This window comes from Triplophysa rosa, linkage group LG10, assembly GCF_024868665.1.
Source record: "Triplophysa rosa linkage group LG10, Trosa_1v2, whole genome shotgun sequence".
NCBI lineage: Eukaryota > Metazoa > Chordata > Actinopteri > Cypriniformes > Nemacheilidae > Triplophysa > Triplophysa rosa.
This window is the reverse complement of record NC_079899.1, coordinates 3664300-3692166: the sequence shown is the minus strand read 5'-3', so window position 1 is coordinate 3692166 and position 27867 is coordinate 3664300. Positions and strand designations below refer to the sequence as shown.

The 27867-nt window shown below is 39.5% G+C and overlaps 2 protein-coding genes across 3 annotated transcripts in view; both read left to right on the top strand.

Annotated features, from left to right (window-relative positions):
* Positions 1 to 549: 549 nt before the first annotated feature.
* galnt16 (UDP-N-acetyl-alpha-D-galactosamine:polypeptide N-acetylgalactosaminyltransferase 16) lies at positions 550 to 22724 on the top strand. The gene is made up of 15 exons (XM_057344739.1): positions 550 to 909; positions 5831 to 6012; positions 6786 to 6884; positions 7979 to 8046; positions 13568 to 13633; positions 13945 to 14066; positions 16187 to 16274; positions 17889 to 17973; positions 18077 to 18180; positions 18770 to 18896; positions 18984 to 19076; positions 19218 to 19301; positions 19424 to 19547; positions 19700 to 19816; positions 21630 to 22724. The coding sequence occupies exons 1-15, from the start codon at positions 751 to 753 to the stop codon at positions 21771 to 21773; spliced, it is 1662 nt and encodes a 553-aa protein (XP_057200722.1). The 5' UTR covers positions 550 to 750; the 3' UTR covers positions 21774 to 22724.
* Positions 22725 to 23271: 547 nt separating this feature from the next.
* Positions 23272 to 27867, top strand: part of numb (NUMB endocytic adaptor protein) — a 53555-nt gene continuing 48959 nt past the window's right edge. Inside the window, exon 1 of one of the 2 annotated variants that reach the window (XM_057344737.1) lies at positions 23272 to 24396. The gene's annotated coding sequence lies outside the window, so the exon portion shown is untranslated. The remainder of the gene's footprint in view (positions 24397 to 27867) is intronic. The other variant, XM_057344738.1, reaches the window with a different exon arrangement.

Here is a 27867-nt window from a genome sequence, read left to right as displayed (position 1 = left end):
CTGCTATAAATCTCATCACCACGATAAGCAGTACATACTCTATGTATAACAGTATTATTTAGTATAGATAAGATTGCTTTTGACACTTTTATCTAATTATTAGGGTTGGGTATGGTTTGAATTTTATCGATTTCGATTACAATTCTGATCAATTCCCAGTTTCGATTCCACAGTTGAAGTCTAAAATCCATATATACATATACGTATGTCCCAGTCTGGTTTTAGCTGGTTAAGCAGGCTGCTTTGAGAGGAGTTTTGACCACTTATCAGCTAAAACCAGCTGAACACTTAGATTTACAAGCAATATGAGTGATTTCATTGCTAATTTTACTAAAGATAAGTATGATTCATAAATAATATATCAAAACTCTGCATATCCTGCACCATGTACAACCATGTTAACAGTGACTAAACAATGAAAAACTCGAATCAAGTAATGTGACCAACATACTCAAAACAGACACAGGAGTGAGCGGAATAACTTTCTAACGTTAAAGAGTTTTAATGTGGTATTAATTGTAAAAATAAACTGTAGCCCATTGTTTCTCAAATGAGTGAGACGATTCAGCTGGAGATAGGCGGGCGCTAGGACCTGCGCGCCCCCGACAGAGATCCGCTCGATGAGAGCGGCTCGAGTGTGGAGAGGCTGTCGACTGCGCACGGCTTCATCCTCGCCATCATCATCGCCATCATCACCAGTGCGCGCATCAGCGACAGAAGACTGATCCCAGACGCGCTCCAGAGCTGCACATGATGCGCAGGGTTCGGGCCAACGCCATCCTCATCCTCACCGTGGCCTGGATCCTGGGCACCTTTTATTACCTGTGGCAGGACAGCAAAGCATTCTCATCCTCCCAGCTGAAGAAATCTGCCTCCGGGAGGTTGGAGGAGCGTACTCTGCCTCTCATCGTAAGTCATATTGTAGAGCTCACCGTTACATGCATTGCGCGCGTTTTGATGTGTGTGTGCGTGCGTGCGTGCGTGCGTGCGCGCGTTATGTCATGACATGTAATGCAGCGCTTGTGCGTGCGCGTGTTGATCTGCCCGTGATGTCAGGTGCATGTAAGAGGCTTTCTCTTAAGCCACCTGCAGTTTGTGTGTTCAGTCATTCGTGTGTATAACTTAACATTCGTGTTTATAGATGACAAATACAGCAATGGCGAGGAGTTAACCCAAATTGTGTGTATGTATAAGGAATGCTGCTGTTAAGATGCTGATGTTACTGTTCATCGTCGCCAGAATTAATCTGCTGTGCTGTTTTAACATAGCCTAATAAATAGAAAAATACGGTGCTGGAAAATGCTTAACATGTCAGCTATTCACAAGTTATCAATAAACGGCCTGTAATCAATATTTAAAAAAAATATCTGAAGAAACCCTGCACAATATATCGAAATGATCGTAATATTGTGATATACATCCCAATAGTTTGCAAGAACAGATTTGTTTTGATGTACTAAAATAGTCAAACTGGCTGTTCTGTTTTCCATGAAATAATATGAAACATGCATGTTTATTACATAAAATCTTATAATTCAGTTTTAACATATATTTTAACTATATATATATATAATTTAAATTGATTTTGCTTATTCCATATTATGTTTTCCTCAATATTGTTCTGCACTAGTTGGAACCAACATAACATGACCGGCGTCTTTCAGAACATAAAATTCCTGTTATAACTGTCATGCACTGTAAAAAATGACACTGATATTTACTTAGAAAAATGATGGTAACAATATTACACAAAATATTTTTAAGTACTTTAAAGCATATTTTTTACGCAATATTCCATGCATAAATCAAGTACAAATTAACTAAATTATTTAAGCACGTCACATGATAAACTTAAGAAAATCAAGAAGAAATACTAATTTGAGCATTGGAGTTAACTTCTTGATCTTTTTTAACTTCATTTATTATTGTTTTCAACATATATGATGTGCAAGAGAGTTGTACTGGCATTAGCACCATTACTGTTCACTGAGTGAAAAAACACACACATTATGAGCTCTCCCATGACCTAAGCACAAGCACCGCTCTTCTGAACGATGGTGAAAACGAAACTCAAAAATACAAACAGAATCTCTTCTAAATCTTAAAGGCAACTGAACAAAAAACGTCTTTCATTTTATTGTAAAGCACATAAAATAGCACTTTTTCACAAAAATGACTCTCCTAATGCTGTCGCATGCAAAGCATGCTGGGAACTCTAAATTCACTGCTCAATTAGGGAAATTAACGTAAAGAATTCATGTAGTCCCACCACAAAATAATGAAGTAAAGATCATTTATCCAAGCTTAAGTGGGTTGAACATGATCAAATTAAGTTGAATTCACTCAATAATTTATGTAGAATTACAAGATTTTTTCTATCATTTTAACTTAAATTTTGATTTAAAAAAAACAAGAACGCAATTGTATTAAGTAAAGTTTACTCAATTCATTTCATGAAATCTACTACGACACAGAATCATTTTTTTGGTCTTCAATAGAAAAAAATAGATTTTCTTGAAAGACTTTCATGTGCTTTTTTCTGTCGGTAGCAAAACATGAATGCGCAGCGGTAGAATATAAAGCGTGTTATTGTGGTCTTCTGTAATGTGATTCTAATCTAACAGCATTCCATTAATCGGATACGATCCTGTGGGCTGAACTGACATTTCTGCAGGGGTTTTCTTTTGAAACGGGTGATATAACCTCGAACAGTTCATGTGCAGAATTCTTACATGACCTGCATGCTGGATACAGAAAAAAAACGCTTGTCAAAGTATTCCATAGCCGATGAAAAGCAGGTACATTTCTCTCAGCTTGCGCATGTTCTTCTCAGCATGTGGTTTGTAGTTTCTGTAATTGTAAAACAAATCTGAGTCTGAACAGCTCAGATTGTTTATTGTGGGTTTCTGGGACATTTGGAGGAGACGTGAGGCAGCTGGACAGGAAGACAGATGTTTGTTGTTTGGTTTCTCCTCACAGTTTGACGCCACATTCGGCAGGTAGAAGGGAAACGCTTTGATTCCTCAACCGTCTACCACAGAGAATCTGTGATGCGTGTTGGGATTTCCATCGTAAGGATTCATCACATGCGGAAATATGCAAGATTCAGTTGTAGTTTATTCTTGCTCTTTTGCATTGTTGCAGGCGAGAGAATATACAGATGAATTCTGTATCCTTGTGCTGTGTCCTGTATCTCCATGGCAACAGAGCATCACTCCAAGCCACAGGCACACGTGACGGCCACTGATGTCTATAGAGACTCGTGAGAAACAAAAATATAAATATATGTGTTTACTTGGACTAACACTGTACCCCCTTTTTTTATATACATATATCCGGCTGCGTTTGGGCAAATGTATAAAATGTGGCCTGCAGTTTCCTGATATTTACAAATAAATCTCCAGCCAAAAATGAACATTCTTTCATCATTTATTCACCGTCATGTCATTGAAAACCGGTATGACTTTCTTCTGTAGAACACCAAAGAAGATATTTTGAAGAACGTTGGTAACCAAACAACACTGGACTGCATTGACTTCCATTGTATGGACACAAAATCACATTTCACAAAATATCTTCTTTTGTGTTCCAGAGAAAAAAGTCATATACAGGTTTTAAACAACACAAGGATGAATAAATGATTGCAGAAGTTTTATTTTTGGGTAAACTGTCCCTTTAATAACACTTGGTTTTTTTATCAGATTGTTATCACTGTAAACATCAGATTTGTCCTCATAGTATCCATTAGTTGACCCCCGGCTTAATACTCTTTGCTTTGAATGTAAATGGCTAAATGTACATTTTATATGGTCTGTAAAACGGTCAAGCACTCCGCAGTGGATCTATTCACTCTATTAATGACAGAAGTGCATGAACGTAAAACCTTAATGTGTACAGATAAAATGCTTCAGCAGTTACCTAAGCTGAGCTTTTATTGAGACAGTCTCTGGAGCATCGTATTGCACAACGCATTTATTTATATTCCGTGAGCCAACGGCGCATTTCCCTCCCTCTCCTCGCCTGATATTCATTTTAGGAGAGAAACAAATACTACAATATCAGTACAAACGTCTCTGTGGTGTTCTGCTGAGAAAAGTAACGTATGTCATGCTGTCGTGCATGTATTTAGGTGACTGTATTAGATGTGTTTCTTGCAGTGCGCAGTGTTCATTTTTGGCACTGCCCGGTTCCCAGCATCATTTATGGGTTACATCATCACACATGCAGATAGTGGTGTAGGCCCAGTCAGATTTAGCTGTTTTATCATGTTTAAAACAGTCAAGGAGCTTGGACACACACAGTACAAACCAGATGTGTGGATCAGGAATCTCTTCTAAAACAATTGAAGCTGCTTATATGTTTGTTCTATTCTCTTATTACATCTTACATCCAATCCATACAACCCTATTATAGGATTTCGAAGTTATGACATAAGATGAAGAAATTTCATTTATTCTTGAAGATGACTGATGAAATGTAACATTTGTACGTTTTACAACAGGTTAGATTCGCTTCCATTGCAAACGAGAGTCTGTTTGTTTCATGAATTCTCAGATGGACGTCAGCATGCGGTCACAGAGTCGTGTTTATTTGTCAAAATCCCCATGTGAAGTTACACACAAACATACTTTAACTCCTCCACTCACATTCTTTAAGTCGGTTTATGCTCTGCTGATGGGACTGAATGTCTCGAAGCAGAAAAGTTGATTTTAGAATATCCTGTCTTCTGTGAAACTCGCTGCAATCTGTAATGTAACATGTCTTTGGCTCTATTTTATTTTCTACCACAGCATTTTTTTTTACAAACCTGTGGAGTCTATGGCAGTATTTGACAAGTACATTAAGCAACACAATTATTTTTAAAATATTATGAAGAAGTGCGTTTTAAAATGTTGCACTGTTTAGTAAATGCATTAGCTAAGTAACAGTATTTAAGTATTTACTAAAACAAATGCATGCGCAAAACGTTGAATCTGTTAACAATTAAGGCACAATGAATTAACATGAACAACTGTCTTTGTATTAATAAATGCTAAAACTATATTGCTCATTGACATTTTTACATCATGTTGGGTTAGCTAATGCATTTACTAATGTTAACAAATAAAACTTTATTGTCACGAATGCAGTATTCTGATCATTTATTTATGATAAATAGTTATTATATAATTATGATATCATTTGAAATGAAAATATTTTCTAAAGTTCAGTTGAAAGTCAAATAATTTTTGTCTTAAATTTTCTTATATCGATACCACAGATAAAGATTTTGGTTTTGAGAGAGTGGTCTCTGTGTGTGTTTTCTGCAGACGTGTCCCGTCGTAGCCAGAGACAAATGCATCTCATCTGCTTGACTCATTTTTAGTCCATTTTTATAGCAGAACATTTGTTCAGATGATCATTTTGTTTTCTGAATCCCTGTGATCAAAAAATGATATATATATGCTATAAGTGTAAACGTACACTTACATGTATACTACTAGTACATTGATATTAGTGTACTTAATACATATAGTGTACTTAAAATATACACACATTTGAATAAAGTATACTTAATGAAATTGACATGAAGTATATTTTTTTGTAAGGGATGTGACAACTAAATGCATCTTTTATTTCTCATGAAATTTTGTGGACGTTCTCAATACTTTGCTTGCAGACAACACTTATATGTAACGCCACCCTACGAAGTATCCACTTGAGTAATGTAACAGCTTGCCCCGGTGCCCTCTGTGTTTCTCTTATGCAGCTACTTATGGAAACCAATGGCTTTCCCAACACATGAGCGGGTCATTCAGAATGTGTAATTCAGTCTCTCTCTCTATGTCAGGTGACCCATGCACCGAACGGCGAGCAAGCGGGTCAGCTTTTGGGCTTGTTTGATGAAAAGGCTTTTCTAGCCAGTAAGCAGCTGAAAGCTGGTCAAGATCCATACAGAGAACATGCGTTTAACCTGCAAGAGAGCGACCGGCTGGGCAGCGAGCGCGCCATCAGAGATACGCGACATTATAGGTACAACACACATACATGACCTCATCAGCGCTTTTTGAAACCAGTCTAATTTATGAGTATGGAGAAAACAGCCATTTTCATTTGGACCGGGATGAAATGAGCATTGCGTCATGGGCAGCTCCACACACAGTTTCTACAAAACTCATTTTTCATATAGGTCTACACTTTCCCCACAGGCTGAATGTTCTTTTATTACAGTTTTTGACTAAATTTGCCCTTCTGCTCCAGTTAACGCACGTTTATGTATATAAATGCATTTTGTAGAATTTCAACAAAAATCAGCAAAAATCTGTCCAGCTAAATCCATCTGGTTTTGATTAAGGACCCGTGTTTATGTGGTGAGCTAAAGTATATTTAAAGGAGTAGTTCTGGCCAAAATGAAAATTCTTTTTTTAACAGGACTGAACTTAAAGCTCCAAAAATCCCATCCATCCATCATTAAAGTAAACCAAATGACTCCAGAGGGTTATTAAATGTATACTAAAGTGAAATGATACTTTTGAAAGGCAAAACCACAACAAATAGATCAAATAGTTAAATTATGGTGACACTGATAACTTCAAATCTCATTTGAATGTCTCATTGCATATTTTAATATATTTGCAATACGTACAGTATATATCATATTTGAAATGTGCTTTTTGGAGCTAAATAATGAGGGAATTGTATTTTTTTTTACATATTGTTTTTGTCCATTATATTTCATATTGTCCTGACATCGTCTGCACATCCGCGACGATGAAACGTCAATGTCTCGTTTGCTGTCTTAACAGATGTGCGTCCGTGCTCTTTGACCCTGACTTGCCGCCCACCAGCATCATCATCACGTTTCACAACGAGGCACGCTCCACCCTGCTGCGTACTATTAAAAGGTAATAAACAAACACATTATTATAAAACATATACTGTACGTACATAACACATGGTTGGACAAACCAACCAGGGTCAAAAATCTACTTTTTCCAACACCTGGCAACGGTGGGTAAAATTACTCCATCAAAATATATGTTACCAGCAGCCAATGAATCTGCATTTGCATTATTTTCATAAAAAATGTATAGTATTTTTTGGCATATTAGTGTCAGATTTGCAGGTTATTTGTCACCTATTACAATGCATAGAATGTAATATTTAATAATCAAAATTTTCAGTCTCATTTAAATATTACCCTTTCTTATCTTCTCCGTGTTTTGATTTTTGTTTAACGTAATAGTCCACCAAAAAATAACTATACAATATTTGTTGACAAAAAAAACCCTCTCTCTTTCTCTCAACGGGTATTGTTCTGGCTTTTGTGGAAACTAGTAACTTGGTATTAGCACCTATTGTGTTATTGCTCCTGTATGACATATCGCTTTATTGCTCCCTGAACTCTCTGTAAGTCGCTTTGGATAAAAGCGTCTGCTAAATGACAATCATCAAACAGTAAAGCACACAATGAGATTTAAAGTTACTATACCATTTTAGATAAAAGCTCAAAATATGAATCATTTTCTCTCACAACGTATTGTTTGGCTTCAGAAGACATATTCACCCACTGATGTTCTACAGATTACTTTAACGAAGCATGTTTGTGCTTTTTGGAGCTTCGCCCATAATGAGTCCCGGATGTGACATGACAGCATTGTAATATAAAAGTAACTGAAGAAAGGAAGTCATACACATCTGTGAAAGTGTGATGGTGAGAGAATTTTCATTTTGGGGTGAACTACTCCTTTATAGTGACAAATTCTAAGGATGATGTTTCCACTGATTGTTACCGACATGTCTTAGGATACGCTCCCTAATAAAGGTAACAGTTAATTGGATGAAGTTTAATACTTGGCACCTGTTTAAGCCCTCAGGTCAACATGAGCTTTACAGCCTTCAGCGCTACAGTCAACACATCATGATTTCTTCAATCGAGCTATTATTAATAAACCAGCATTTTAAAGAGCATTTTTCCTTTATCTGACTTTTGTTTTAGTGTGTTGACGAGAAGCCCAGCTCATCTGATTCAGGAGATCATTCTGGTGGATGACTTTAGCTCTGGCCGTAAGTACACCTTCATTTCGCACACACATACACATGTTGGGTGCCCATGTTTAATGATAGACGTAATGACTTAAATACTGTAGATTGTATCCCGGTCGCGGGATTTCAGGTTCTCAAGTGTTCCTAAATGTTGTTTTATGTGTCTGTTTGAGTCAGACTGTTGTCATGGTGAAGAAAACACATGGCACAATCACTCTCGTAGTGATTAATGCTTCTAATGGAGACAGAACTGGAAACGGTGATTTTCCACTTTACCGAGTCCATGTGCCGTACATTCTCATTGGCACACACACACACGTATGCACACGTACACACACAGACATGCTAGTTGGCTGAAGTTTGGAGCGTGATTTATGAAAGTAAGATATCTGGTCCCAGTCTAAAGTGTTGTGTGTTTCTGAACTCAAATTCCTGCTAATGTATACAAGATTGAAAAATCTAAATACTGCATGTCCATGACTTTTATAATGGAAACTTTTGTATTTAGTCATAAAATTCATGTGAAAACAAACCTTCTTGATCAGCTTATGGGGTGTATTCCTGAATGTCTATTCTCTGTTTTTTATTTTAATTACTGTACCACTATCACATTAGCCGGAGATGTGGCGTCCCGCAGCTGTTGGGACGGGGTTCACTTCATTAGTCTGAATCTGTGCCAGGCTGTATACTGTAGCTGCAGTGTTTTCTTTCTGCCTGCGCCATCTGTGTTTGAAAGTATACGGCTGCGCAGCGAGGTCTGCAGGCAAATGAACTTTGGTGTCCTTTAAATCCTGTTAACGCTGGTCTTAAGCAAGACCCTTAGCTCTGCTTTTATCAGCAGCACCATGTGACAAAAAGCTCTGGAGACCTCAGTGTTTGGACACATCAAATGCTTTGCTTTACTCTTTACAAAAAAACGATTAGTTATTAATAGTTGTTATAATGGACTGAAAGTAGATTTTGGATTTTTGGATTGACTGGGAAATGTGATTTCATGGCATTAACAGTGGCGCCCCCGGGGGATTTTTTTTATGGGGTGGCACAAAGGGGCCAGTACAAATCTTAGGGTGGCACATTTCAAAAAATGTATTATGCCTAATTCTAATTGTTAAGAGTTTTGACATTGCCATTAATACTACTGGGAACATGTAAAGTTTTTACTAGTATTATGATTAATAAATATTACTACTATTATTCAAAAATAAAAATATTTAAAAATCTCATTCTGGTTGGGGGGGCCAGTGACTTTTTTTGGGGGGGGCCACTGGGCATTAAAGGGATATTTCACCATCAAATCAAAATTTCCCCATGTTTTAGTCACCCTCAAGGCATCCTGACCGAATATGGGTTTCGTCTTGAGGAACAATGCGGTCGGAGTTATAATACCACGTATCATTTTACTTCTAAGCGGTAGAATGGGAGTGAAGGGGTGTTGACTTTTTGAAGCTCCAAAAAGTGCATCCATAGATCAAAGAACTGCTCGACACGGCTCTGTGGTCTTAACAAAGGTCTTCTGAAGCGAATCGATGTGTTTGTTTAAGAGAAATATCCATATTGACAGCGCTATTAACATTGATGTCTAGCTTACCTCATCTCTCGAATGCGCATGAACGAGAGGCTTGTTTTTCCGGCAAATGACGGTGACGAAAGCTCCTGCCAGAGTAAACGCAATCCTATTGGAACAAAACGAAAAATGCAGCATTCGTCACCGGAACTTACGCCTGCGTCATCTGTAGTAATGAACAATAATTCCAGTTTTTTCTGTGTTGCTAGGCATGTCTTATAAACTCTTTACTTTTCAAGTAATTCAAACTTAAGTAAAAAATGAAATGTTTTTGTGCCACTGCATTGAGCAGCTTGTGCCAGCGGTGCGCCCTATTGACAAAGGCACGACTTCCCAATAAGCATATACAAACGAAGGGGGAAGCTGCAGTTTTTCGGATTTTTGTTTTGTTTCGGCAGAGATGTTTAAATTGTTCAGTGTGAACAGTCCTGATAAAATGCATGTGATTTTTACATCATACTTGTTCATCATTTGTGAACTGGACTATATAAGTATTACACAAAAAAATGCGAAAATATATTTGTTTAAAATATGAATGCATACTATATATTTTTTTCCAACTCCGCTGCGCTGTGTTTCACAGAAACATGGCTCAATGACACCATACCGGACAGCGCGTTACATCTGCCGGGTTTTCAGCTGTTCAGAGCGGATCGCATTGCCGAGTCAACAGGGAAGACACGTGGTGGTGGATTATGTTTTTATATAAACGAAGGTTGGTGCAGAGATATAACAACACTGAAGAAGATGTGCTTTTCGTACTTAGAAGCGTTCTCTATCAACTGCAAACCTTTTTATTCGCCACGCGAGTTTTCCTCGTTTATTCTCGTGAATGTTTACATACCTCCACATGCTTGTGCGAGCGCGGCGCTGCAACAGCTGGCGGATTACATCACTGACACGGAGCAGCAACACCCGGATTCTCTCATTATTATTATTGGGGACTTTAACAGAGCAAACCTCTCCCGTGAGCTGCCAAAATACAGGCAGCATATCACATGCCCCACCAGAGACAGCAACATTCTGGATCACTGTTACACCACAATACGGGATGCATACCACTCTGTTCCCAGAGCAGCTCTGGGTCTCTCTGATCATTGCCTGGTTCATCTTCTTCCGACCTACAGACAGAAGCTTAAATCTGCCAAGCCTGTAGCAAGAACAGCAAAGAGATGGAGCAGCGAAACAGAGCTAGCCTTACAAGCCTGTTTCGACTGCACGGATTGGAGTGTCTTTGAAGCTGCAGCCACTGATCTGGATGAGTTAACTGACACAGTGACATCCTACATCAGCTTCTGTGAGGACATGTGTATTCCCACCAGGACTCGCTTAACATACAACAATGACAAACCATGGTTTACAATGAAACTGAGACAGCTTCGTCAGGCCAAAGAAGATGCTTACAGAAGTGGGGACAAAGTCTTGTATAATCAGGCCAAAAACACACTGACAAAGGAGATAAGAGCAGCTAAGAGAAGCTACTCTGAAAAGCTGAAGAACCAGTTTTCAGCCAACGACCCTGCATCAGTGTGGAAAGGCCTGAAAGACATTACCAACTACAAGCCATCATCCCCTCAGTCTATGGGTAATCAACGACTGGCTGACGACCTGAACGACTTCTATTGTCGTTTTGAAATGCAGAGTCTCACCCTTCACACCCGCCCTGACCCTATCTCTGCTATACCATTAACACCTCCTCTTGACATTCAACCTGCACTTAAGATCTGCGAAGAGGATGTTTGCCAGCTTTTCCGCAAACAAAAGATCAGAAAAGCACCAGGCCCAGACAATGTCTCACCCTCCTGCCTGAAAGTCTGTGCGGAGCAGCTGTCGCCCATCTTCACTAATATTTTTAACAGATCTTTGGAGCAGTGTGAAGTCCCTTCATGCTTCAAACGCTCCACCATCATCCCTGTACAGAAGAAACCCAAAATATCTGGACTTAATGACTACAGGCCTGTTGCTTTAACATCTGTGGTCATGAAGTCATTTGAGAGACTTGTACTGGCCCACCTGAAGGACATCACCAGACCACTTCTTGATCCCCTCCAGTTTGCTTACCGAGCAAACAGGTCTGTGGACGATGCAGTAAACATGGGACTGCATTACATCCTACAACACCTAGACAGACCAGGGACTTACGTCAGGATCCTGTTTGTAGACTTCAGCTCGGCCTTCAACACCATAATCCCAGACCTCCTCCTGCCCAAGCTTACCCAGCTCTCTGTGCCAACCTCTACCTGTCAGTGGATTATTAACTTCCTGTCGAACAGGCAGCAGCTAGTGAGGTTGGGAAAATTTAAATCCAGCACATGTACCATCAGCACCGGAGCTCCTCAAGGATGTGTTCTTTCTCCACTGCTATATTCACTCTACACAAACGAATGCACCTCTACAGACCCTTCTGTCAAACTCCTGAAGTTTGCAGATGACACCACAGTCATTGGCCTTATTCAAGACGGTGATGAATCTGCCTACAGAAAGGAGGTTGCTCAGCTGGCTGCCTGGTGTAGTCAAAACAACCTAGAGCTGAATGCATTCAAGACAGTGGAGATGATAGTGGATTTCAGAAGGAACCCTCCATCACTTCCTCCCCTCACCATCCTGGACAGCACTGTGGATACTGTGGAGTCATTCAGGTTCCTGGGCTCCACCATCTCTCAGGACCTGAAGTGGGAGTCCCACATAGACTCCATTGTAAAGAAGGCCCAGCAGAGGTTATACTTCCTCCGTCAATTGAGGAAGTTCAACCTACCACAGGAGCTACTGACCCAGTTCTACTCAGTGGTCATCGAATCTGTTCTGTGCACTTCAATTACTGTTTGGTATGGCTCGGCCACCAAATCAGACCTACGAAGACTACAACGGACAGTTCGTAGTGCTGAGAAAATTATTGGTGCTCCTCTGCCCACACTTCAGGACCTGTACGATTCCAGAGTGAAAAACAGGGCAAGAAAAATCATCATTGACTCCACACACCCAGCACACAAACTCTTTGATCTGCTGCCCTCTGGCCGGCGCTTTAGAGCACCAAACACCAGGACTTCCAGACACAGAAGCAGCTTCTTCCCCCAGGCAATCTCCCTCCTAAACAGATAACTGCTCCTTAAGAGCAATATTCCACTTCCACTACTCCTATAGTGTGCACTATAGTGCCTTATTATATCTACATCTTATGTATACATGTATATAACACTACCTCCACTTACTAAATTATCCATTTGCACAAGTGTACATACAATCTGTTAATATGTATATTCTACTATATACTACCCTGTACAATGTCTCTATATGTTATTATCCCCCATTTTCTGTAAAATAGTCTTTATTTTATATATGCACAATTTAGAATCTTTTAGACTGTAAATCGTATTACATTGTATTGTCATTGTGTTGAATGTCTGTACTAGAAGCTTCCAACACCAAAGAAAATTCCTTGTGTGTGCAAGCACACTTGGCAATAAAGCTCTTCTGATTCTGATTCTGATTCTGATTCTTATATATGAAATCAGGGGGGTACCGAATACACAATTTGATATAATACACAATATTGGATTGGCGATTACGATAGTATCAAAAAATGAAACAGAAAATTAAAATGACAGATTTATTGACATCACTATTGAAAATTTGTATAACATTGCGTTTGTAACAATGAAGAGCAAAAATAGAATCAAATGTAAATAATTCCAATATAATGCTTATATTTAAGCCTGTAAATCTGGGGTAATGTAAAATTTTGTTTAACATTTCACCCGAGATTGTTTTACGAATCTTGAATGTAACACATGAATATAATCTTTACACATCTCATATCCTTTTTCATAACAACATTCACATTTCTCTTAGACACATGCGGTGCGATCATTATGGTCTTGACTTCTGTTCTTACAGTAAGCTGTGATCCCCATTACCATCTGTCACTCTCCCTCTCTCATGTATTTTAATGCCTCTCTCTCTCTCTCTCTCTGTCTGCAGCTGAAGACTGCCGGCTGCTCTCTCAGATCCCGAAGGTGCGCTGTCTGCGCAACGAACGCAGAGAAGGTACGTGTGTGAAATGAGAGTTACTCTCATCAGATTAGATACGTTCAGCAATCACACTGATGCGGTTCATAACAACATACAACTTACAGCATCTCTCAGACCGCAAGAGCCACAGAACAGCTGTTCTCTTGTGCAGCACTTAAAGGAACAGATCGCCCCAAAACTAGCAAATAAATGAGGCGCGTAATGTAGTTCTGATGGTGAAATGAATAACAGCAGTACAGACTGTCTCGAAATGGGAAACGGCGTGAAATAAACTCTGTCTGTACATTATGCCTTATTTAATGTGGTTTTGTCTGCGTGTTCTGCAGGTCTCATCAGGTCTCGTGTGAGAGGAGCGTCGGCGGCCTCAGCCTCCATCCTGACGTTCCTGGACAGTCACTGTGAGGTGAACACAGACTGGCTCCAGCCCATGATCCAGAGAGTTAAAGAGGTGCGTCATCTGCGCAACACGCATCACAGCGCTCGCTGGTTCTTCTCTCTCGCCGTCCGACGAGTTATTAATGAGTCACGAATGATCTGAATCCAGCCTGAGGGATATTTTCCCAGAATCTGAGAGACACAAAGGCAGTTTGTCTTCTCACAGCTGCACCGTGTCTCTCTCGCTCTTCCTAAATCATCAAGAGATTATCTTCATCCTCCTCATCTCCTCTGCTTTTTCCTCCACAAAAATACTAACAAACGTTCGCACACATGCTGGTTTAAGAGTGTAGGCACAGGACACAAATATGATGTTAGAATGATTTTAGTGTCATTAAATATGTAGGAGTCATTAATATGGTTTAATTTCATTTGTATAAATGCCTGAGCTGTAGGGGGCGCTATTGTATTTTTGAGGTGAGCATATGGTTTTCGTACCACACACGTTCAAACGGAGAAATAAACACGGGTAAAATAGATCCGTTTTATTGGGAATATGCGCGTTGGAAAACACACCTCCAAACCAAAATGGATGGCGAAATTTTTACTAGTTTTTAGAGTTGCTTTTGCCATTATAAAATATTGTACTAATTTTATGTGCGTTGAAATGTATTTCATATTACGTTACATGCTGTTGGAACACCCTAGCAACCACATAGCAACGTCCTGACCCTAGGTCATTTAAAACCTCCTGCTGTTTATATACTGTAGGGCGACTGGGGCTAGTTGTCACAAAGGCTATATGTCAGTGACCGCAAGGTTTTGAGTAAAAACAGTCTGTTTTTTCTAGTAGTGTCTTTTATACTTTTATATCTTGTTTTTAAACAAGAGGCAACCGTGTTTTTTAGTAGATGTCAAGTTGGGGCAAGTTGTCTCATTAGCATGATCATTGTCAGGTGCGTTTTAATGTCTTTCGTTATTGTTCTATTTTTGATAATATAATTATAATATTTATTAGCCAAAACAATGAGCTTGACAACTTTTACGTTTTGCTGTTTTGTAATTGTTTTCTTGAAAAGCAGGGTTCGGGTTAAGCAGGTTCTGTTGTAACAACTGACCCCATGTAGTGTAAAAATGCCATTGGGGCAGGTTGTCACAAGAGACTTCTACATCTAAAGAACTTAATTGTTTTGCCGAGTGGAAAAAACTGTGGAAATTTAAGTGGACTTTAAGGTGTTTGCTCATACACCAAAGGATTCGTAAAAGTATACCCACCCTGTCAAATTTTCACAGAAAGTGTGACAACGTTTATTTTAGTTTTATTTACTTAGATGTTTTTAAACAGCCAGACATCTGTGTGCTGTTCTGACGCATGTCTCTGTTCCAGTCATTAATAATATGTGAGCTTCAATGTCACGTCACATATCAGCCAATGAAGAACCATAAATGTAACATTAATAACCCTAACATTTAATGGTAAAACATTTATGTTGTAAAAGACTTAACATTTTCTTGTTAAAAGTAACCAAGATGTAGGGGATGGTGAAATGACCTAGATATTTGTTTGTGAGATCAAGTTTGGACATAGCACCGTGTTTTTTACACAGTAATAACATAATACCCTTTGAATAATTTAGAGTACCATGTACATAAATATTTCACAGGAAAAGTGGAGGATGGATGGATTTAAAATATATCAAAGTTTTTCCATCTGACAGCATCACTGTACCGTTGTACTAGCACACAGTTGTTTTGTAAGGGTGGGAATCGTGGTCTTGTGACAGACCCTCATTAACCGCTGTAATGTAGGAAACTGCGGTGTATGGGATGTGCTGCAGATGGCGGTCTGGGTTTCCCCCACCCATACTGAATCTCCCCAGAGTCCAGAATCTTCACAGATTGTGCCAAGTCTAATTGAAACCACTCGTTTTCTTATACGGTTGTAATATGAACTTCCCCAGCACAAGTTTTTTTTTATGGGACACACTTGCTTACATGCTCATAAATAGTTTTCTGTATGCAGTGTATATTCACCAAGAGTCGCGTTGACGTGAGATTTCGTGTTTAAGTGTTGTGTTGGTTATCAGGTTATTCGGGGACATTTTCCACATAGATGCTCACAGTAATAATAACGTGGTAGTTATTTAAAGGTTTAATGACGTATAATGTCTTGTGGTTTGTGTTGTGCTGTAGGATCACACTCGTGTCGTCAGTCCTATCATTGATGTCATCAGTCTGGATAACTTTGCCTATCTGGCCGCCTCTGCAGACCTGAGGGGAGGTGAGAGAGCTCCACATATGAAGATCTCGGTGTGTGTGTGTGTAACCCATGGATCAACACGGGGTTAAGGGTTTAATGTCCTAAATGTCTCAATTATTTGGAGATCAAAAAACTTTTTCTTAAGTTTTCTGTTCCTTAGATATTTCTCCTTAAAGTCATATTAGTAATATCATTGGAATTCTGGTGTAATCTCAGTAATATCATTGGAATTTGAGTAATTCCAGTATAATCTCAATGCAATCTGTGTAAATTCATTATAATTTCAGTCATTCCAGCCAGTGTAATCTCAGTAATATGAGTGTAATCTCAGTAATATGAGTGTAATCTCAGTACTGTGAGTGTAATCTCAGTGTAATATCAGTACTGTGTAATCTCAGTGTAATTTTAGTAATATGAGTGTAATCTCAGTACTGTGTAATCTCAGTGTAATCTCAGTAATATGAGTGTAATCTCAGTAAAATGAGTGTAATCTCAGTACTGTGAGTGTAATATCAGTGTAATCTCAGTACTGTGTAATCTCAGTAAAATGAGTGTAATCTCAGTACTGTGAGTGTAATATCAGTGTAATCTCAGTACTGTGTAATCTCAGTAAAATGAGTGTAATATCAGTACTGTGAGTTTCATCTCAGTGTAATCTCAGTACTGTGAGTGTAATATCAGTGTAATGTCAATACTATGAGTGTAATCTCAGTACTATGAGTGTAATCTCAATAATCACCGTGTAATATCATTAATATGAGCATAATATCAATGTAATTTTAATAATCCCAGGGTAATCTCAATACTATGAGTATAATCTCAGTACTACGAGTGTAATCTCAGTGTTATATTAGTGTGATTTTAGTACTATGAGTATAATCTCAATAATCCCAGTGTAATTCCAGTACTATGAGAGTAATCTCAATGTAATTTCAGTCAATTTTAGTAATAATTTCAGTAATTTTAGTAATATGAATGTAATGTCAGTGTAATCTGTGCATAATCTCAGTATACTCTTAGTATATTTTTAGTAATACCAGTGTAATATCAGTATATTATCACTATAATCCTAGTGTAATTTTAGTGTACTTTAAATTATCTGAGAAATTTCTGTGTATTTTTAGTGTAATGTCAGTGTACCATTACTGTAATCTCAGTGTAATCTTAGTATAATATTAGTGTAGTTTTATTAATATCAGTGTAATCTCAATACTCTTTTGTATCAGAAAAGATGTATCAGAAGACATACAGAAGTTAACAGTGTCTTAAACTGTTCTCGGATTTGCCAAGATATGTGAAAGTGATATCAAAGTCAAAAGACCGTAATTTTAATGTTTAGTGTTTCTCATCAAGATCTTCCAAGATCAAATCATCTTCCTTCCTGTTTCTCATTCGATAGAGCATAAAGGGTTCAGTGCCCATACAGTACATACTGATGAAATACATACCTTTATGTAAATTACTTTGGATAAAAGCGTCTGCCAAACCCTTTTTTTCTCCTGAAGAATATTAGGAGCAAGGCTAAATTGATCCTTAAATGAAACATAACTGAGGTCTCTTGAGCTTTGAAAGAGTGACATCTGATCGTTTCAGTTTTTCTGACGGTTCTGTCTGTGATTCTCTCTTCTGCTGCAGGATTTGACTGGAGTTTACATTTCAAGTGGGAGCAAATTCCTATAGAACAGAAAATGGCAAGAAATGACCCCACTCAACCAATAAGGTCTCGCTCTCTTCTAAATACAATATATATTATGAAAAGTGTGTATAGTGTACAGATGAAACTGGGAAATATCTGTCTAATAACAGCTGTCATATTCTTGTAGGACTCCAGTCATTGCTGGAGGAATCTTTGTAATGGATAAAGGCTGGTTCAACCACCTGGGCCAGTATGACACTCACATGGACATATGGGGTGGTGAGAATTTTGGTAAGTCCGTTGTTGAACTCTCACATATATGTCCTTACCCTCTGTACTGTACTAGGTGGTTGCCAGGAGGTTGCTATGGATTTGCTAATGTTTCTCAGGTGGATGCTAGGGCATTGCTGAGGGGTTATTAGGTTGTTGGTGTACCGGGCCAGGACAAAAGAACACAATCACCAAGATTTACAAACCACTAATCCTGAGAGTGAGGCTTGATGTAGTAAATAATGTCTCTATGAGGGAGAATGTTTGTGTTGACCTCGGTTGAACTCTTTGAATCGTGTGTTTTGTGAAAGATAAAGCTGCTGGTTTTGCTCCAGCTGTCAGATGTGATTAACCGTTGCTTTCATAAAAGTGACGGCACATGAAATAAACGTCCAGGGAAGAGCTTTTCGAAAGACAAGTCACAGAGACTTGACTGAATGCCCAGGGTGGGATCAAGATAATTATGATCAGATTCTGTGTGTGGGGGGGGGATTTGGGGTCATGTTTGGAGCCCCCTGCTGGAAAAAACAGATTCTTGCCTCTGTTATTGTGTTCTCATCGCTCTTTCCTCGTGTTGTGTAATCTCGCCTTTCTTTGTTTGATGCTGTAGAGCTGTCGTTCAGAGTGTGGATGTGTGGCGGCAGTCTGGAGATTCTGCCCTGCAGTCGCGTCGGACACGTCTTTAGGAAACGTCACCCCTATGACTTCCCAGAGGGCAATGCGCTCACCTACATCAAGTAATTTGACCTTGATTTAACTTTCGATCCGCACGTGTTCTGCCATGGTGTCAGAGGTCACTTACGGGTTCTCTGTGTGTGTTTCAGGAACACACGGCGAGCCGCTGAGGTCTGGATGGACGATTATAAGCAGTATTACTATTCTGCCAGACCTTCGGCACAGGGCAAGGCCTTCGGGAGGTCAGGCGTCTTTTATGAAGATATTTCGTTAAAAAAAAAAATTCTGTTAATGAGAGTAAATGTAAAGGAATGTCTAAGCTGCTGTTTTCCTTGCAGCGATAATATAAGATTCAATTCTTTAATCCATTCTTCTCTTTGCAGTATTGCAGATCGTCTCACACTAAGACGGAAGTTGAACTGTAATTCATTTCGCTGGTATCTTGAGAACGTCTACCCTGAGCTCAAGTAAGTCACGCCCACTGCCCTGTGTCTGTGATCTGATTGGCTGCCACACAAATCCAGACAAACGTTATATAACACTCTGTGTTTAGTCTTTATACTGTATGTTGTGTTTATGTGTTTGTAAGAATTCCAGAGCAGGAAGCTCCATACAGTCTCCTGAAACAGAACAGCTTGTGTCTGGAGAGTCACGGCACAGACAGTCTGGGTTTAGCTGAGTGTAAGAGTGTGCCATCCATACCTGCTTCACAGGTGACGCTTTAACTGTGCGCGTGCGTATGTGAAATGTTGTGACCAAAAAATATATAAAAATTGTATACAGTATTTTGATATATACAGTACATATTTTAGCTCTTCATGCCTGCATCACTTACACTCTCATTTGTGTGTTGTGGTTTTGACAGAAGTGGACTCTGATTGAACCGCTGATCCATCAAAATGATCTGTGTTTGGCCATCACAGCTTTCACTGCAGGGTCAAAGGTCAGACTGGACCCCTGCAACTCCAAAGAGTCGAAACAGGTGAGTGTCACACGCGGCAGACGAAAAGGCAACTGGGTTTTCATCAGCCAATGACAATACATTGTGTTAAATGTCAATGTCAGAAGAATATCTTGAGTTTCTTTAGCTATTTGCACTTTTGCACTGCATACGTTTCATCTCACAGGCATTTGGCTGTTTTTTCTTGTTTCTTATCGGCTATCGGTTTCTTATTCTTATGATCCTGTCCACTTATTCATGCTCTGTCTGTTCGTGCTGCCACGTAATGTCAGTACACACACAGAGAAGATTTACATACTAATTCCTGAGACACATCCCTCTCAGAGCGTTAGGAGAAGGGTTAACATGCATTGCATTTTGTTAGCAATTATTGTTCATGAAACATACTGTATTATACTGTATACAGCAGGTAATGCTGTTCTTGGCTCAGTCAGCAGGAGAGAGACTATGGGAGTCTTTCCGCACTGCCTCTCTCACCACTCACACACACACAGAGAGAGAGAGAGAGAGAGAGAGAGAGAGAGGGGGGGGATAATACAGCATATGTCAAGTTTGGCGAGATTAAACCCACTGACCTCACTCTGCGGCAGTCACACAATGTGAGATGCCAGAACATTGCTGCTTTGGCTCAGTAAGGTTGCTTTCAAGCAGACACTGTATTATATTATCTGATTAATTATTTAATCAATCAATCAGAGCGGTTTTTATCTGGCATTATAAACTATGATGATTAGGGAAACTATACAGTATATACAACCTCTTCACCCAATTTACTCATTTTTGAGCGAATAATTCTGATTAAAAACCATCAAAATCAATTATTACCAATAATTTGTCAACTTCTAACTTCATATATATTTGTGGATTGCTTTCTGTGTATTTGTGAAATCATAAAATGTGAGGCTCTCTACGTTTATTTGTGGATCATAGTCTGTTTAGTAATCCAGACCACATTGCAAGATGTAAACACTGGTCCAGAAGCACCCCCCCGCCCCTTTTTGTCCGTTTTATCTTACATAATGAAATCTTACAGATATTCATTTAACATTTTGATTAGGTTAGACATGTTTTGTTGGTTGTGTTCTGTTCAAACGTTTGTTTTAATAGTGTTAAAACCTGAAACCGAAAGTTCTTCTACATTGTTTACGTTTTCCAAAGTGGTCTATACCGGTGGTTCCCAACCCTGGTCCTCGGGCCCCCTCCCAGAATGTTTTAGATGTCTCCCTCCCTATTTACAGTAGAACACCCGGTTGCATAAACTGCTTAGACTTTTTTCTTCAAGAATGGACATAACTTCTTTAAGTCAGTTTACATAAAAAGGTAGATTGGGCTAATTGAAATCTGAAAAGTAAGACTGATTAGTCCTGACTAACTGCTAGTCAGTGAGACTCGTTGTTAAGCCACAGTCTTAACTTAGCGGCTATGTTTATGCAACTGGCCCCTGATTCTACTCATCAGACCTCTCCGAATGTTGGTTAGTATGTTAATTAATCTCCTTAATTAACACACTAACCTGATGATTGGAATAAGGTGTTCTATATAAGGAAACATCAAAAACCTTCTGGGTGGGGGGGCCGGGAACCACTGGTCTATACAACAATCCTGACCACATAATGACCGAACATCAGTTCGGTCTCTTAGCACCCATAAATCCTGTGCAGTTCGGCTCATAAACTGTATATAATAATCTTTTAAATGATGATGTCTTTTGCCACTTTCCATTGTTTTGTATCATTTACCGTAGTAAACACTGTTACAGCCTCTATTGCATTTATCTATGACTGCACATGTTTTCAAGATGAAACGTAATCTTGATTTCCCCCCCACCCTGTAGAAATGGAGGCCCAGGGGTCCAGCATTGCAGCATATGATCAGCGGCTTGTGTCTGGATAGCCAGCCCCCCTCGGGCCCACCGGTCATAGCACAGTGCCGCCCGCAAATGTCCAGCCAATCCTGGGAGCCGCAGCTGATCACCTGACTCCCATGAAAAGCGCATGCGGAAGGAGGGGAAAGGGGAGGAGTCACATAAGGTTGCTGAACTCGAGGGGCTGTATGACCCGGAGGAAAACGTTTGCGCTGTTTTAGTTAAAGGTGCCGCTTTCAGAAGAATCCATCACAGCCTTGTCCAGATCCAGTTTCATCATGGAATAGCCGGAGAAATCAACAAATCGAATACCAAGAGGCGACATTCCCAGTTTTCCATTTTCCAGACATGGCTGTGGAGTTCACAAGACGCTGGTTTTGTCAGTTTACAGGAGTGCTTTGTGACACCTTGTTTTTTTTCCTGAACGTTGTGTTAAGTTATCAAAAGCGAGAGAATAGATGTATATAAATGCCTCAGACCCGCGAGCTGTATATTTCCTCATTCCCACCAACACTGCGGCGTCTGCAGCACAGGCTTTAATATCTCTTCTCATGGGGTCGGAATTGTGTCTTCATCACTGTGGAAGGGTTTCTGCTTGATTCGTTCAGTATTACAGTGGGATAAAGTGCAATTCCTTGTGACTGCATCTACCATGGAAACACATTCAGCACCAGCAAGACTTTTAGAGGTTTATAATAAACAAAAGTCAAAGATTAGCTGTAGCGAGCTGGCTTACAGGGGGTTTCTGCCTCCTTGGTGGGCCAAAAATGTCTGCTGAAGGCTTAAATTGCAGGGAAACACAATGAGATGAGTACATGGGTGCAAAACGCTTGTAAAGAGCTTTTTTCTGCATGGTACTGTACATCGACACAACAAACAGGCATTTGCTAACATGTCAAGCCCAAAGACTGTTTTCTTCTGTCTTATTTGTTTGCTGTTTGGATCTTTGTATTCACTTGAAGCCAACGGTTTTTCATTTTCAACATGTGCTAGATAAATAAAGACTATTGTCAAAAACAGACAACAATCCAAAAAATCTTGTCCACGTTTTCTTTATGCATTAATAAACTTTCACAGAAAAATATCAATTCGTTACAGTACTGCAGAGCTGTGTGTGGCCACAGTGAAATACTCCTTTACTAAAGTTGAGTAAAATATGAATTCTACACAGATTCCATATAGCACAACTTATGTCACAAAATATTTTATTTTCCTTTAGATTTAAAAAAAGGCCCCGAATTTAGGAAATGCACTGCTGTGTTAGAGGATAGAGGGAGAGGACAGCACATGTCAGATAGCAAGGGTTGTACGACTGAATTTCAGTAGCTGCAATTCACATAGTGACCACACGGTGTCAGTCCATCACCACCAATGTGCCTCTTCCTCTCAGTCACGTCAACAGCTTCAAATGTCATGACCAGACTGTTTTTAGAAACATCATGACCTGACCTAACGCCTGACCTGAGAGAATGAAAACAACCTTACGTCTTTTGTCACAAAATAGATTCACAATATTTGTAACGTCGTAGTATTTTTACTTTATATACAGTGACAATGAATGTTGACTGTGATAAAAAGAAATTAACTCTTTAAGTTTGTTAAAGGGATAGTTCATCCAAAAATGACAAATCTGTCGTCATTTACTCACCCTCAGGTTGTTTCAAACCTGTATAAATTTCTGTGTTCCAATGAACACAGAGAAAGATTTAGGAAGAATGTTAGCAATTTTCAGTTATGAGACATCATCCACTACCATAGTAGCCATACCATAGTTCTGTTGAACACATAATGTGATATTTAAGAATTTAGGAAAACAAACCTTTGCACCTTTGAGTACCATTTATTTCTTCCTATATGCTAGTCAATGATTTCCCGGAACTGAAAATTACTAACATTTTTCCAAATATCTCTGTGTTCATCAGAACAAAGAATTTATACAGATTTGGAACAACTCGTTTTTTTTTCATTTTTGGGTGAAGTATTAAAAAAGTTATTTTTCAGACGCATTCCAGGATCAGCCTCATTCCAGGATCAGCCGCATTTCAGGATCAGCAGCATTTCAGGATCAGCCGCATGTCCAGGATCAGTAGCATTCTAGAAGCAGCCTCATTCCAGGATCAGACGCATTCCAGGATCAGCTGCATTTCAGGATCAGACGCATTCCAGGATCAGCTGCATTTCAGGATCAGACGCATTCCAGGATCAGCTGCATTTCAGGATCAGCTGCATTTCAGGATCAGCTGCATTTCAGGATCAGCCGCAGTCCAGGATCAGCTGCATTTCAGGATCAGCTGCATTTCAGGATCAGGCGCAGTCCAGGATCAGCCGCATTCCAGGATCAACATCATACCAGGATCTGCTGAGGAAAGACTGTAGTCATCGAGTTATTTTTGTGTTATTACAGCGGTAGCTCAGCCGTCCAGTGTTATTTAATAAGTATCAGTGGAGACACAGTGAGGGTAGTTTGGTTTTGTGGTGTCGTGTAAACTCCTCCCAGGCTGATGTTGTGAATGATTCATCAGACTGACGCCGCCCAGAACTGAGCTCAGGGCGGGCTGAGGGTGAGCTCGACCCGGTATCCGCACATACAGACCGGAGGGCAGGGGACGGAACCATACGCGATTTTAGGAATACAATATTTCACTTTATTCATCGTGTGAATTTCTAAATTCCTCCGATAGGCTCACTCTCATCCACGGATTTACACGAGCAGTTCAACCGAGCCGCTGCTGAACAGGTGAGTCGGTTCACCTTTACCTCTCCATCTGAGCCGAAACCGTGATGATGGTCGTGGAGATGGTCATCATAATGGTTATGTCCGTAGTGATGATGATGACGACGACGACGACGTTTAGTAATGATAATGTTGTTAGCTAGCTAACGAGCTAACTGACTGTTTGACTTTGACTTCAAATAACGTAGCATCCGGCTAGTCAGCTAGCGTGCCCAAGCTTAGGTAAAATCACCCAAAGTCGTGTTTTGTGTGGAAGGAACAGCTTAAATGTTTATTTCGTGTTGATGTTTTGCCTTTATTTAGCCGGTTAATGTGTGTGGGATGTTTTCTGAGGAGTTGCTAGCTCAGTTAGCCGGTTAGCAGCTCACCTGCCACTGAAATACTTCAAACACATTTACACTGCACGTTGCGCGTCTATCCTGTCAGGGTGAGTCATCAAGTAACAAATACCTTCACTTAAGGATGTGATTATTTAGTTGGTGACATGTTTCATCAAACCCACTGCCATACTTGCAGGTGAAAAAACTAAATTTGACATTTATTCTATTAAACAACCTCTTTGACACTGTCAGTACAGCTCATGTTAATGCTGGCGGGGAAGGTTTATGACCTGTATCATGAACTTCATGCCTATAGTTTGACGTTCAAGGTCTGGGTTCATTGTCACTTTTTTTGTGTTAAACTGGCCCTAAATAACCCTTGTGTGTGGGTGTCACAGGGTAAAATGTTAATTTGGTGTCGAAGACCAGGTCGGTGGTTGTCTTGGATTAAGTAAGACTGATGTCTGTCATACCGGTTTGTCAAGCTGTCATTATGTCTGTTATCATAATATCTACGTTTCACATTACATTGACGTCTTTTTCAGACGCTAGTTTCCAAAGTAGACTGTTACAATGTAGTTTTATTAGCATGGGAATCGAACCCACAACCTTTGTGTTGGTCGCACACAGTGGTCTTAAAGCCTTGGGGTTTAACAATACATGCAAATCCAGATTCGATACAATACACGACATTGTATTTTTTATTTAAAAAAAAACAACCTTCAATTACATTTGTTGTGCTTAAACGTTTTACAGCATTTACAACATTCAAGGTTTGACTGAACTTTTTATTTGTAAACTGAAGAAAGTTGAATAGTCACTGAAAAATGAAACTGAATTTGATCAAAACTTAAATTTAGAAAGGAATTAGGAATGTTAAGAGAAAACTTCTTAAAGATTAAAAAACATATTGTTACATCCCTATTCGAGTCTTGGACTCTGACGTCTTGTCGGCTTCGAAGATATATCAGCTTTGAATATGGAAACTAAGCACTCTCAAAACAACATGCTAACTTGCCAAAACTTTGATGGCTTACCAAAAGTCTATTTAAATCGGTACTATGTTATTATATACCAGATTTTGTGCCGCCAGGAATGTTTGCTTTCTGTTGAAATCAAATAGCCTTTGTTGCAGCCTACATGTTCACCTGAATTGATATAAGGGTTTGTCTTTTCTCAGAACCGCGATGGCATCCGGAAACAGGTACGTCAAAGGATGAGTCATCGAGCTGAGACTGCTCACGCATGATGGGTTTTCTTATGAAATGAAGTCATTACCTTATAGGCATAGTACTTCCCTAAGATACATATCAAGGGGCTCACGTTATCTGTTTACTCGGCTAGGCCGCGTTCCAGCTGTACCAGGCTGCCTGATGGTTAATCATTATCATGTCCCAAACGCTGTACCCTGACCGGTACGCTTGCTTTTGTTGATATGGTTCGAATCATGTTTTTATGAATGTGCTTGTTTGATTTAAGACATTTTAGTAGGCTTACACACATAACTCATGTACACGGTTATAAAGATTTGATGCTGTCTTTTGAAGAGCATCTGGACACATTGGATTCATTTCTGTATGGCCGGTCAGTTCTATCTTCAGTTTTATCTTCCATTTGTGTAATTTATTGCGACTGTGTCGACTCCGTTTCAAGTTGTCTGTTTTATGTCGGTGTTGTAGCGAGGGGTCACGGCACAGGTTGAACGGCTGTGAGGTATTGCCGCTGTTTCTGCACAGGCACGTTGGCCTGGTGGTGTGTGTCTTTTTCTCTGATCTACTGCTTACATCACTTTCAATTCATTCATGAAATGTTATTTAGCCAAAAACCGTCTTTTGAAATTATGTTGGGGCCTGTGCTCAGCCAAAAACATCCCAGAGAGCCCAACCATAATGTAATTTGCTAGGTTTCTTACTTAATATGACCATAGGCGGAGTTTATTTTGATGTTTAAGCATAACATTCTGAGTAACTGAATTAAAGCCGTTACAAGATGGCTTTATTTGTGTAATTTAACAACAAAACATTCAAAGTAAAAATAATTGTATTCATTTTAAAATAAAAATCTTATTCAGATGTTTGTGGAAAAAAGTGGATGGAGTTCCTATTGTTGTTTTAAAAACCTTGTTGTCATGTTTTTCCCAGTTACTAGCTGCTTTTACTATTCTCTTTACTATTACTAAGGTCTAGTTAAAAGAACGGATGATGTAAGTAAAATGAACCATCACCCCAACACATGACTCCTTATCAACATGCAGAATTATGCAAATCAAAATTAAGTCTCAAGCCTGATTAATGCTTATGTTAATCGAGACATTTGTATCTTTTGGAATTATGCAGGACATTTTCACTCACACCCTAATTTCCCAGAGAACACAATGACGGTTCTGGTGTTAATGAGAACTCTTGACTTTAATACTGTGTTGAGACCTGCCAGTCAGACAGACTCGCCCATGGACTGATTGTGTCGTAACAGAAAAAAATGAGCCAGTCGCGCGCTGTTAAGAAATTGTGAAATTCCTGTGAAGCTCTTCATAGCTGACGTGGTGTGTGAAACGTATTAACGTTACCAAAACAACAGCGATGCTTCACGTTGAGCTCTTGACATCACGACTGGTAAGGGCTGTTTGTCCCATCTTAAAGTGTGCACAAAGCACCCAAAATAAAAACCTTCATGTATTCACCCTCATGTGTTTCAGAACCTGTATATGACTCTTTCTTCTGTGGAACACAAAAGAAGATATTTTGAGAAATGTCTCAGTGGATTTGTTCATACAATGGAAGTCAATGTTTTTTGGTTACCAACGTTCTTCTAAATGATCTTCTTTTGTGTTCTGCAGAAGAAAGAAAGTCTTAGAAGTTTTGTATGAGGGTAAGTAAATAATGAAAGAACTTAATTTTTTGCGTGAACTGTGCCTTTAATGCAGATGTCTCCAGACACAGCAGCTGTAGATTGTCGCAGTCATACTCAAGGACAGCCGTGCGAATCTGTAACTCTTGACACAGTGCGATACAGTATCTCCTCAACAACCTGCACATGTAACATCCTGTGGCAAGGTTCAGCTTACATCACCGTAAAAAATACTAGCTTTGGTTCTGATTTCCTGGGATACGGATGCAGGGAAATGAGGGTCCCCTCTTCAGCCAAGAGCTTTTCT

Excerpts from the sequence above, each read along its gene's own strand:
- galnt16 (XM_057344739.1), top strand. The coding sequence starts at position 751 with ATGATGCGCAGGGTTCGGGCCAACGCCATCCTCATCCTCACCGTGGCC. Across the intron at positions 910-5,830 it reads AGCGTACTCTGCCTCTCATC|GTGACCCATGCACCGAACGG; the intron begins GTAAGTCATATT and ends TCTCTATGTCAG. Across the intron at positions 8,047-13,567 it reads GGATGACTTTAGCTCTGGCC|CTGAAGACTGCCGGCTGCTC; the intron begins GTAAGTACACCT and ends CTCTGTCTGCAG.